Source organism: Rhinopithecus roxellana, chromosome 11, assembly GCF_007565055.1.
Source record: "Rhinopithecus roxellana isolate Shanxi Qingling chromosome 11, ASM756505v1, whole genome shotgun sequence".
In the NCBI taxonomy this organism is placed as follows: Eukaryota; Metazoa; Chordata; class Mammalia; order Primates; family Cercopithecidae; genus Rhinopithecus; species Rhinopithecus roxellana.
Genome location: NC_044559.1, coordinates 79,050,759 through 79,063,126, shown reverse-complemented (window position 1 = coordinate 79,063,126; position 12,368 = coordinate 79,050,759). Strand labels below are relative to the sequence as shown.

General features: G+C 39.2%; 1 protein-coding gene across 2 annotated transcripts in view; it reads left to right on the top strand.

Annotated features, from left to right (window-relative positions):
* Positions 1–12,368, top strand: part of TBC1D12 (TBC1 domain family member 12) — a 149,376-nt gene that overhangs the window by 114,957 nt on the left and 22,051 nt on the right. For both annotated transcript variants that reach the window (XM_010368128.2, XM_030941414.1), the window contains exons 7-9: positions 948–1,028; positions 5,052–5,140; positions 7,058–7,129. In XM_010368128.2, coding sequence (XP_010366430.1) covers positions 948–1,028; positions 5,052–5,140; positions 7,058–7,129 — 242 coding nt within the window. The remainder of the gene's footprint in view (positions 1–947; positions 1,029–5,051; positions 5,141–7,057; positions 7,130–12,368) is intronic.

The following is a 12,368-nucleotide window of genomic DNA, read 5'->3' as shown; positions in this document are numbered from 1 at the left end:
AAAATAAAATAAAAAGAATTAATTGAAGCAAGAAAAGTTATTTTGGACAATATATAAACTTTGGTGTTTGGGCAAGACATATTTTTTCTATTCTTCTGTCCCTGAAATGTCCTATTTTTATGTAGTTTCAAATATCTGCAATAGTTAGTTACAAAGTAGAGACAAATAAAATTTGGAAATTGAGAAAACTTTTTAAATCTTTCCTGTCCTGAAGTTTTTATGAGATCCTGCTTATGGGAGTGCAATGACTAGGCACTTAAATTAAAAAGATAGGGGTAGAGATTTTGTTTGTTGGTGACAAACACCAAGTCTGTGTGAAATATAAGTATCTTTAGATAGCAATATCATGATGGAGAAACCAGTTTCAGGAGTGATAGAAAGCAAGATCTAGCATCTATTGAAGTGCTAGGAGGTTCCAGGAGCTTTACATATATTATCTTATTTAATCATCAGTAACCCTATGAGTAGGTGTTGTTTTTCTCTGGTTTACAGATGAAGAAAGCTGAGTTCCAGGGTAGCTAAGTAACTTTCTTGAAGTCCCTCAGATAGTAAATGGCAGAGCTAGAATTTGAATCTAGGTCTGATTGACTCCAAACATCATTTTTTCTGCTGTTCCACAATGATACTTCTTAGCAGAAGCATCTCTTTCTGCCTCATACTATATTGTATACTATATTGTATACTATATTGTATATAGTATATATCATACTATATTGTACTAGTTCTATATTGTAACTACTTGGATGATTGCTCTGCAGTAATTTGCTTTATTTCTGGGTATATAATGAATAGTTTTAGTAGAATCAAGTACTTAGATTTGCCACTTTTTTGATGCTTGCTACATCAGAGAGATCTGACCTGTAATAGGTGAAGAGTAAAAATTAAAAATTTGCAAATATATTTCTTTCCTATTATTCATAAATTTTTGTTCTCCCCCCTCCCTTCAGAACTTTATGAAATCTTCCTCTCAAGAGCAAAAGAACGGTGGAAAAGTTTCAGTGAAACAAGTTCAGAGAATGATACAGAAGGTGTGATTTCTTTTCTTAAATAAGAATTTTAGGGTGAAAATTCAGCTACTGAGCATGATTTTGTACCAAGTATCAAAAGCTGTAGTAATTACTTTACATATATCATCTTATTTAATCTTAATAACCCTTTCAGTAAACAAGGCTAGAGAAAAGACTTGATTTACAGAAGAGTTCATGTAAGTATCATCCTAAGGCCTTTTAGCTATGTCAGCTATTTGTGGAGAACTAAAAGTACATAAAAGGTAAAGAAATTTTATACTGGCAGACAGCAGCTATTTCATCATTCTTTGAAAACTCATTTTTATGAAGCATTGAAATTATAAGAATTAAAATTATAAGTATTCACTTCTGAAATATTTTTTCGAGAATAAATGGTGAGGCTGGGCAAATGGCTCACACCTGTAATCCTAGCACTTTGGGGGGCCAAGGTAGGTGGATCACCTGAGGTCAGGAGTTCGAAACCAGCCTGGACAACATGGCGAAACCCCGTCTCTACTGAAAAAAACAAAAAATAGCCGGGCGTGGTGGCAGGTGCCTGTAATCCCAGCTACTCGGGAGGCTGAGGCAGGGAGAAGAATGGCTTGAACCTGGGAGGCGGAGATTGTGGTGAGCTGAGATCGCACCATTGCATTCCAGCCTGGGTAACAGAGTTCGTCTCTAAAAGAAAAGAATAAATGATGAAAGTTGCACTTCAGTAGAAATTAATTGAATGTAATGAAGAGTTCCAGTCAGAAGCAGTGTCTACATAGATTACTGTTTTCTTATTTCCTGGATATTTATAATTTGCGTGTGTCATTTAACTCTTTGCTCATTGCCTTTTTAAATATTGCTTCTGCCCTATCTTGCCTGTTTTCCTTCTAGACTCCAATTAGACATATAGTAGACCATTTAACAGTGTTTCACAAGCCTCTTACACTCTTTTTTTTGGGGGGGAGGTAGGGGATAGATACAATTCTATATAATTGAAAAAAAATTTTAATCTATCATATAGGGATGGGGTCTCTCTCTGTTTCCCCAGCTGGTCTGAAACTTCTGGCCTCAAGCCATCCTCCTGCCTTGGCCTTCCAAAGTGCTGGGATTGCAGGCATGAACCCTTGTGCCTGGCCAACTCTTTTTTCTCTCTGTCTCTCTCTTTCTCTACTTCAGTTTCATTGATTTTTATTGATCCATCATCAAATTCACTAATGCTTTCTTCTGGTTTATCTAGTCTGCTATTAAATCTAAATCTGTGTAATGGGCTTTTAATTTCAGATATGCTTTGTAACTGTAGAATGTTCACTTGGTTCTTTTTATACATTCTATTTCTCTGTTGAAATTCTTCATCTTCCCATCCCATGTTCCTTCCCCCATCTTTTCCTCTATTTTCTCTTTAAAATTTATTATTATTTTTTTCTCTAGCGCATATCAGCCAGATATTTTCTTTAACATATTTGTAATAGATAGTGTTGTTGTCTGTTAATTCCAATACTGCATCATCTGCAGGTCTGCCGCCGTTGGCTGTTTTTCCCCCTTATTTCCCCTTTAAAGTGGTTGTAAGTCACATTTTCTGCTTCTTTGTATATCTTAAATGTTTAAATTGTATGCCAGACATTGTATATAAAAAGAATGTAGAAACCAAAGCTGAGGTTTCCACTGCAGAGAAAACTGCTCTTTCCTGTTAGGCAGTTTGATTAAGGGCTTGTCACCTCAATTCAACCATTAATTGATCTCGGTTGGGGCAAGGTTGCAGCTTTCGATAGATTTAGTTTATCTTGAGTTTCAAATTTCTTGATGAGGAAAAAGTGTTTTTTTTTTTTTCTTGAGATTGAGTCTCGCTCTGTCGCCTGGGCTGGAGTGCAGTGGTGCAATCTCAGCTCACTACAACCTCCGCCTCCCAGGTTCAAGCAACTTTCCTGGCTCAGCCCCCTGAGTAACTGGGATTACAGGCACGTTCCACCACGCCTGGCTAATTTTTGTATTTTTAGTAGAGACGGGGGTTTCACCATGTTGGTCAGGCTGGTCTCGAACTCCTGACCTCAGATGATCCACCCACCTCGGCCTCCCAAAGTGCTGGAATTACAGCACTTTGAGCCACCACACCCAGCCCAAAGTGTTCTATTTTTGATTACAGGTATCTCCCTCCAATGATAGGCCCTCTCAAGACCTTGTGACTTTGGGTGATTTTATTCTGTATTTCTAGCCTGACCTTCTGCATTCAGAAAAGTCCCATAGGGAAAACCAGGTACACATTCAGGACTCCTCCAGATTCCTATCTATCACATCAGTTTTATTTGGCCATGTGTACCTCTTCTGGTTTCTCTTCCTTCAACCAGAGTGACTTTGTCTGTGGCAAGCTTGATCCTAAGCTCATACCCAGACCTGGCAGATACCCCTAGGAAGAAAAATGGACACTGGTGTCTACTTATTGGGGGAACCAGCCCATGATATTTCAACGTAGGTTCTTTTCTGTTTTCCCTAAGTGTCGGCTGGTCTGAGAAATAAAGGGAAAGAATACAAAAGAGAGAAATTTTAAAGCTGGGTGTCCGGGGAATGCATCACATGTCGGTAGGTTCCATGATGCCCCTTGAGCCACAAAAACCAGCAACTTTTTATTAGGGGTTTCAAAAGGGGAGGGGTATACGAATAAGGAATGGGTCACAGAGATCACATGCTTCAAAGGCAATAAAATATCACAAGGGCTGAGAGACAAAGTGAGATCACAAGGCCAGGGTGAAACTAGAATTGCTAATGAAGGTCCATGTTCTGCTGGGCACACGTTGTCATTGATAAACTTCTTTTTTTTTTTTTTTTTTTTTTTTGAGACGGAGTCTCGCACTGTAGCCCAGGCTGGAGTGCAGTGGCCAGATCTCAGCTCACTGCAAGCTCCGCCTCCCGGGTTCCCGCCATTCTCCTGCCTCAGCCTCCCGAGTAGCTGGGACTACAGGCGCCGCCACCTCGCCCGGCTAGTTTTTTTTTTTGTATTTTTAGTAGAGACAGGGTTTCACCGTGTTAGCCAGGATGGATAAACTTCTTAACAGGAAACAGGGTTCGTGAGCAGACAACTGGGCTGACTAGAATTCACCAGGCTGGAATTTCCTAATCCTAGCAAGCCTGGGGGTGCTGCAGGAGACCAGGGTGTATTTCATCCCTTATCTACAACTGCATAAGACAGACACTCATAGAGTGGCCATTTTAGAGACCTCCGCCGGGAAATGCATTCGTTTGCCCAGAGTTATTCCTTGCTGAGAAAAGAATTCAGCAATATTTCTCCTATTCGCTTTCTGGAATAAGAGAAATATGACCCTGTTCTGTCTGGCCCCGCAGGCTGTCAGACTTTATGGTTATCTCCCTTGTTCCCTGAAAATTGCTGTTATCCTGTTCTTTTCAAGGTGCTCTGATTTCATATTGTTCAAACACACATGCTTTACAAACAATTTGTGCAGATAACGCAATCATCACAGGGTCCTGAGGCGACATACATCCTCAGCTCATGAAGATGATGGGATTAAGAGATTAAAGTAAAGAGAGACGTAGGAAATTATAAGAGTGTTGATTGGGGAAGTGATAAATGTCCATGAAATCTTCACAATTTATGTTCTTCTGCTGTGGCTTCAGCCGGTCCCTCCGTTTGGGTTCCCTGACTTCCCGCAACATCTACTCACCAAGGAAAGCCTCTTACTTTTCTGGAATTTAAATCCTATTGATCTCTTGGTATCCATAGCTCTCTGATGATTTTTTAAATGTGATATTTGCAATTTTTTTCCTAGTTGTTACCATGGAAATAATGGTCTGCCTTTATCTTCTGTAAAAACTGGAACTAGAAATCTTTTACCATATAACTTTCTGATAAATGTATAGCTATCTTTTTTGTACAAGAGACTAACAAGTTCGAACAAAAGCTATATGACATTTCTTATAATTTCTTGATTATTCAGCTTTTAACTTTAATTAAATAACACATGCTGTGTGATCATTCTGTATTTATGAAATTGAACTTGTTACAGCCAAGTGATCATTTAAATTGTATCTGCTTGGTAAATGCAGGTGTATCTGTTGCTGATCGAGAGGCCAGTCTGGAATTAATTAAGTTGGACATATCCCGTACATTTCCATCTCTCTACATCTTTCAGAAGGTGAGGGTTTCTAACCAGCTTGTAATTACTTTAAAAAAAAAATCTGTCAATATCCAAGGCAACAGATTATTTAAATGAATAGCTGTTACTTTAAAAAAGGCAAAACTATAGAAACTGGGGACCTTATATAAAAGTCTAAGGCCGGGCGCGGTGGCTCAAGCCTGTAATCCCAGCACTTTGGGAGGCCGAGACGGGCGGATCACGAGGTCAGGAGATCGAGACCATCCTGGCTAACACAGTGAAACCCTGTCTCTACTAAAAAAATACAAAAAACTAGCCGGGTGAGGTGGCGGGCGCCTGTAGTCCCAGCTACTCGGGAGGCTGAGGCGGGAGAATGGCGCAAACCCGGGAGGCGGAGTTTGCAGTGAGCTGAGATCCGGCCACTGCACTCCAGTCCGGGCGACAGAGCGAGACTCCGCCTCAAAAAAAAAAAAAAAAAAAAAAAAAAAAAGTCTAAAACTAGTTATAAAATTATAAAGGAATTTCTATCTTTTTTTTTTTTTTTTTTTTTTTTTTGAGACGGAGTCTCGCTCTGTCCCCCAGGCTGGAGTGCAGTGGCCGGATCTCAGTTCACTGCAAGCTCCGCCTCCCGGGTTTACACCATTCTCCTGCCTCAGCCTCCTGAGTAGCTGGGACTACAGGAGCCCGCCAGGGAATTTCTATTTTTTTTATTCCACTGACCAAAATACATTGTAGTTAGCATAGCATTTAATACCTTTTATGTAGTAGGTACTTGATGAATTTTATTACAGTGAATTTGTTTTGCTTTTTATTTTGTAAGATATATGAATTATTAATGTTTTGGCCTAGTATATTGTTAAAGTATAAAGAACTTTGTCACAAAACTTAAAATGTTTCAGAATTATCATTAAAATAGGAAGAAATGGGTTTTTTTTGTACGTAGGCTATTATGAAGTTGATTATACCTTATTGAAAGAGAAATGACTACATTATATGTACTTTACCTTTGGCTGAAGTCTTTATTTTTATTTCTTTTTAAATTTGAGATCAGGTCTTGCTGTGTTGCCCAGGCTGGACTCGAACTCCTAGGCTCAAGCAATCCTGCATCGGCCTCCGGAGTAGCTGGGATTATGGGATCACAGGCATGTGCCACCACACCCAGCTGATTCAAGTCTTTATACATGGAATTCTTCTATGTTTAGATTTATAAAAATAAAATGAGATAAAAATTTTTACCATTAAGATTAAAATTATTAACACGGTTTAGTGTAGCTTGATGGTTTTTTTTCTGCTGATGCTGTATTTTATAAAATGAAACAGTCTGTATTCATCATACTCTTATACTAAATCTAGAAGATTTTAAAACTGTTGGCAAATTATATAGCTTGTATCCATCAAGTAAGTTTATTTGACTTTTTTGTTGTTGTTGTTATTTAGTACTAAATATTTCTTTTTTCTTTCTTTCTTTCTTTTTTTTTTTTTTTTTTTTCTGAGCGATTCTCACTCTTTTGCCCAGGCTGGAGTGCAGTCGTGCAATCCTGGCTCAGTGCAACCACTGCCTCCTGAGTTCAAGCGATTCTTCTGCCTCAGCCACCTGAGTAGCTGGGATTACAGGCGTGTGACACCATGCCCAGCTAATTTTTGTATTTGTAGTAGAGATGGGGTTTTGCCATGTTAGCCAAGCTGGTGTCAAACTCCTGGCCTCAAGTGACCTGCCCATCTCGACCTCCTAAAGTTCTGGGATTACAGGCATGAGCCACTGCACCCATCTGCAGTATTAAATATTTCTTATTAATAATTTGGAAAACATCTTGGCAGAGTACCTCTATAATATTTTTTATTAAATATGCTAAAACTAGTCATTTAGGAAATGTTACAGTTTATTAACATGTTATATAAAAATTAACTTAGAGACAATTATTTGTACAGTTTCAAATTTCATTTTTCTCTCCTAAGGGTGGCCCATATCATGATGTCTTACATAGTATTTTAGGGGCATACACGTGCTACAGACCTGATGTTGGTTATGTAAGTATTTGTTTCAATCTGTTTTTTGAATGTAAGCATTTTATCTACACTCTTTATCAAAATATCCTATGTTGTATTAGCTCCCAAATGTCTGTATCTCTATGTCTGTTTTTCTTGGGCTTATCAATTTACCCAGTGAAGAATCTTTCCATCTCTTGCTGAACTTATATGTACTTGAGACTGTCAGGTTTCTGGGGGAGCTGTGGGAGATTTCACCATGCAATTTCTAAACTTTTATTTCATGTCCTGATGACAGGGGGGTGCCTTGTCCCCCTCTTTTAACCTTCTTTTCCATGACTGTGCCTCTAGAGAGTAAACCTCCTATGTTCTACCAGGTTAAGGGAAGGATAGGTACCTGTCCCTAAAGGATAGGGGAGGGGATTTGCTCCTTATACAGACTTTCACCCAATCCTATTTTTAGCTCTATTTCTCAATTTCACAGGTACCTGACAACTTCAGCTTCTAAGCCTTCAGGGTTTTACAGCAGAATTGGCTTGCTGATTATTGGCTTCCTCCTCTGTAGATATTTTAGTTTTAACATTATACACTTATTTAATTTACAATTTCTAAAATACTGTTAACTATCTACTATATAATTTTTCATTCTTGTAGTCCTCATGGGTTAATATTTTTTTTCTTTACTGTATTTTTAGTTGGATTTTTCAGGAGAACAAAGAAAGATGTGACGTTCAATTGCCATTTTTAACTAGAAGTTATAGAACTTTCATCTTCTCACTTTTGCCTTAAAATAAAAGAATGTTAGACATCTCTATAGGGTGACTGTCTGGTACAAGTTACTTTGTTCTGTTGCATATTCATTTCTTTTTTTTTTTTTTTTTTTTGAGACGGAGTCTTGCTCTGCTGCCCAGGCTGGAGTGCAGTGGCCGGATCTCAGCTCACTGCAAGCTCCGCCTCCCGGGTTCACGCCATTCTCCTGCCTCAGCCTCCTGAGTAGCTGGGACTACAGGCACCCGCCAGGTCGCCCGGCTAGTTTTTTGTATTTTTAGTAGAGACGGGGTTTCACCATGTTAGCCAGGATGGTCTCGATCTCCTGACCTCGTGATCCGCCCGTCTCGGCCTCCCAATGTGCTGGGATTACAGGCTTGAGCCACCGCGCCCGGCCTGTTGCATATTCATTTCTATGTTTGTCTACTCAACAAATATTGTGCGCTTATGACTATATGTCAGGCATTGTTCTAGATACTTGAAATACCTCAGTGAACAAAATGATTTCTTTCCTTACAATGCTTACAGTTTAGAAGAAAGAGACAATAAACAACAAACAAGTAAATCATGTTATATTAAAAGATAAGTGCTGTGGAAAAGTGTGGGATGATAAAGGGGGAAAGTGCCAGATTTAGGGTGGGGCAGGTTGTAGTATTTGGAAAGATCATCAGATAGTCCTTATAGAGAAAGTTAGATTTGAGCACAGTCTTTAAACTCTCTTACTCAGGTATTCTGTGAATGAATTGTAAGAACACCTTGTATCCCCTTCACATGTTTAAGCTGAAGTTTAAAGTTTTTTATTGTAAGTTTATTTGTATATAATTTAATTTTTTAGCACTGGTTAAATTTGACATCTTATAGTTTTTTAAAAATGTCCCCAGGCAGACCAGGCGAGGTGGCTCACGCCTGTAATCCCAGCACTTTGGGAGGCCAAGGCGGGTGGATCACACGTTCAGGAGTTGGAGACCAGCCTGACCAACATGGCAAAACCCCGTCTCTACTAAAAATACAAAAATTAGCCGGGCATGGTGGCATGTGCCTATAATCCTAGCTACTCAGGAGGCTGAGGCAGGAGAATTGCTTGAACCTGGGAGACGGAGGTTGCAGTGAGCCAAGATCGTGCCACTGCACTCCAGCCTGGGCAACAAGAGCGAAACTCTGTCTCAAAAAAAAAAAAAAAAAAAAAAAAAGTCCCCAGACTGGGCACAGTGGCTTGGGCCTGTAAATCCCAGCACTTTGGGAGGTTGAGGCGCGAAGATTGCTTGAGCTCAGGACTCCCAGGCTGCGGTGAGCTAGGATTGGACTACTGCATTCCAGCCTGCACAACACAGCAAGACCCTGTCTCAAAAAAAAAGAAAAGAAGTCTGTTGTGGAATTTAAATACTGTAATGAATTTACATATATCATAGTCCATTTAAAAAAATATATATTAACAAGCTTTTCATTAATATTTTACATTTTTTGCTTTTTCTCTGAACTTGTATTTCTTTCTTTTTTTATTTTTATTTTTTTGAGACAGGGTCTCACTCTGTCACCCAGGCTAGAGTACAGTGGCGTGATCATGACTTACTATAGACTTGACCTCCTGGTCCCCTGGTCCCTGGTGATTCTTCCACCTCAGCCTCCCAAGTAGCTGGGACTGCAGGCACAAGCCACCATGCTTGGCTAATTTTCTGTATTTTTTGTTAAGACAGGGCACTATGTTTCCCAGGCTTGTCTTGAACTCCTGGCTCAAGTGACCCGCCCGCATTGGCCTCCCATAGTGCTAGGATTACATATGTGAGCTACTGTGCCTGACTGATATTATGATTTTTTAATATAATGTTGTATAATTAAAACAAAGTAGTTAATCTGCCCAACATCTGAAATATTTGACCTTTTTTGTAATGAAAGTATTTGAGATTTACTCTCTAAGAGATTGTGAAATGTACAGTACTCAATCACTAGTTGTATTTGCCATGTTGTGTAATAGATTAAAAAAAAAAAAAAATCAGGCCAGGCATGGTGGCTCGTGCCTGTAATCCCAGCATTTGGGAGGCCAAGGTGGGAAGATCGCTTGAGCCCAGGAGTTTAAGACCAGCCTGAGCAACACAGTGAGATCTCATCTCTGCAAATAATAAAAAATTAGCCAGGTTTGGTGGTTTGCACCTGTAGTCCCAGCTACTCAAGAAGCTGAGGTGGAAAGATCGCTAGAGTTCAGGCTCTTGAGGCTGTAGTGAGCCGAGATCGTGCCTGGGCAACAGAGTGGTACCTTGTCTCAAAAAAAAAATGAAAGTTACTCCTCATTTCAACCTGGAGCTTTTTGTACTCTTTGATTATCATCTTCCCTACCCCCAAGCCTCTGGTAACCACCATTCTGCTCTCTGCTTCTATGAGTTCAGTGGTTTTAGATTACACATTTAAGTGAGAACATGCAATATTTGCTTTTCTGTTTTTGCCTTATTTCACTTAGCATAATGTTCTCCAGTTCCATCCATGTTGTCCCAAATGACGGAATTCCTTCCTTTGTTAAGGCTGAACAGTATTCTTTTGTATACACACACACACACACACACACACACACACACACACGCACACACTCTCATCCCATTCATCTGTTGATGTACACTTAGGTTGATTCCTTAACTTGGCTATTGTGAGTAGTGCTATAGTGAACATGGGAGTGCAGATATCTTTTTGATATACTGATTTCAAGTCTTTTGGGTAATAGCCAGAAGTGAGATTGCTGGACCACATAGTAATTCCATTTTTAGTTTTTTTGAAGAACTTCATAGAGTTTTCTATAATAGCTGTACTAATTTACATTCCTATTAACAGTGTGCAAGTTTTTTTCTCAACAACCTCACCAACACTTATCTTTTGTCTTTTTGGTAATAGCCATATACAGCAGTCCCACTTATCCTCAAGGGATATATTCCAAGACACCAAGTGGAATATGTAAGTTTGGTTTTTTTTGTTTTTGTTTTTGAGACAGGATTTTGCTCTTTTTAATTTGTTCTTTATTTATTTATTTATTTATTTTTTTGAGGTGGAGTCTTGCTCTGTTGCCCAGGCTGGAGTGCAGTGGCACTATCTTGGCTCATTGTAAGCTCTACCTCCCAGGTTCACACCGTTCTCCTGCCTCAGTCTCCCGAGTAGCTGGGACTACAGGTGCCTGCCACCACACCTGGCTAATTTTTTTTATGTTTTTAGTAGAGACAGGGTTTCACCATGTTAGCCAGGATGGTCTCGATTTCCTGACCTCATGATCCTCCCACCTCAGCCTCCCAAAGTGCTGGGATTACAGGTGTGAGCCACCATGCCTGGCCAAGACGGGGATTCACTCTTGTTGCCCAGTTTGGAGTGCAATGGCACGATCTTGGCTCACTGCACCCTCTGCCTCCTGAGTTCAAGCAATTCTCCTGCCTTGGCCTCTCGAGTAGCTGAGATTACAGGTGCCCGCCACCACGCCTGGCTAATTTTTTGTATTTTTAGTAGAGACGGGGTTTCACTATGTTGGCCAGGCTAGTTTCGAACTCCTGACCTCAGGCGATCCACCCGCCTTGGCCTCCCAAAGTACTGGGATTATAGGCGTGAGCCACCGTGCCTGGCTTATATAGGGTTTTGTACTTGTCCTGAAACTGCAGATAGTACAGAATCCTATAGATACTATGTTTTTTCTATACATACATACCTATGATATAATTGATTGATTAGGCACAATAAGACATAAACAGCAATAACTAATAATAAAGTAGTACAGTTATAACACTTTTCTAACAATTTAGGTAAAAGAAGCAGTACTCGAACACAAGCTCTACAATACCACAACAGTTGATCTTATAACCGAGATGGCTACTAGGCAGGTGGGTAGCATATACAGCATGGTTACGCTGGATAGAAGGATGATTCTCTTCCTTGGCAGGATGGAGCAGGACCACTCCAGATTTTACCACCCTATTTAGAATAGCATGCAGTTTAAAACGTATGACTTGTTTATTTCTGGAACTTGCCATTTAATATTTTCAGACCACTGTTGACCACAGGTAACTGAAACTTCAGAAAGCAAAACTGGGGAAAGTGGAGGACTACCATATTTTATTTGATTTCTGTCACAGAATTTTATTCTAAGGTAACACTTTTCTACCCAAAAGTCTTTTAGTAATCTCATTATACTTCTGCTACAAATATATAAATTAATTAAAAATGAAAAATTAGCTTTATTTCTGATATACATAATATTCTAAATATGAAATGTTTTTTCTAATTATAATTATTAGTATAACTGATCAAAACAAATGTATTAGAGAGACTACATAAATGAAAAAAACAAAACAAATTTTTTTTTTCAAAACAAATTTTTAATTATCTCAGTAACTCAATTAGATTCTCCTTCAACTTTATTGAAAACAGAAGACTGTTAAGTACTTGAGTTGCAAAACATTTTGTTACCAATCATTAGAATTGTTCATTTTCTCAGTTTCTGTAAAGTATCCCAAAAGCCTTTATTGAGACTAGTCAAAATATCTATTTT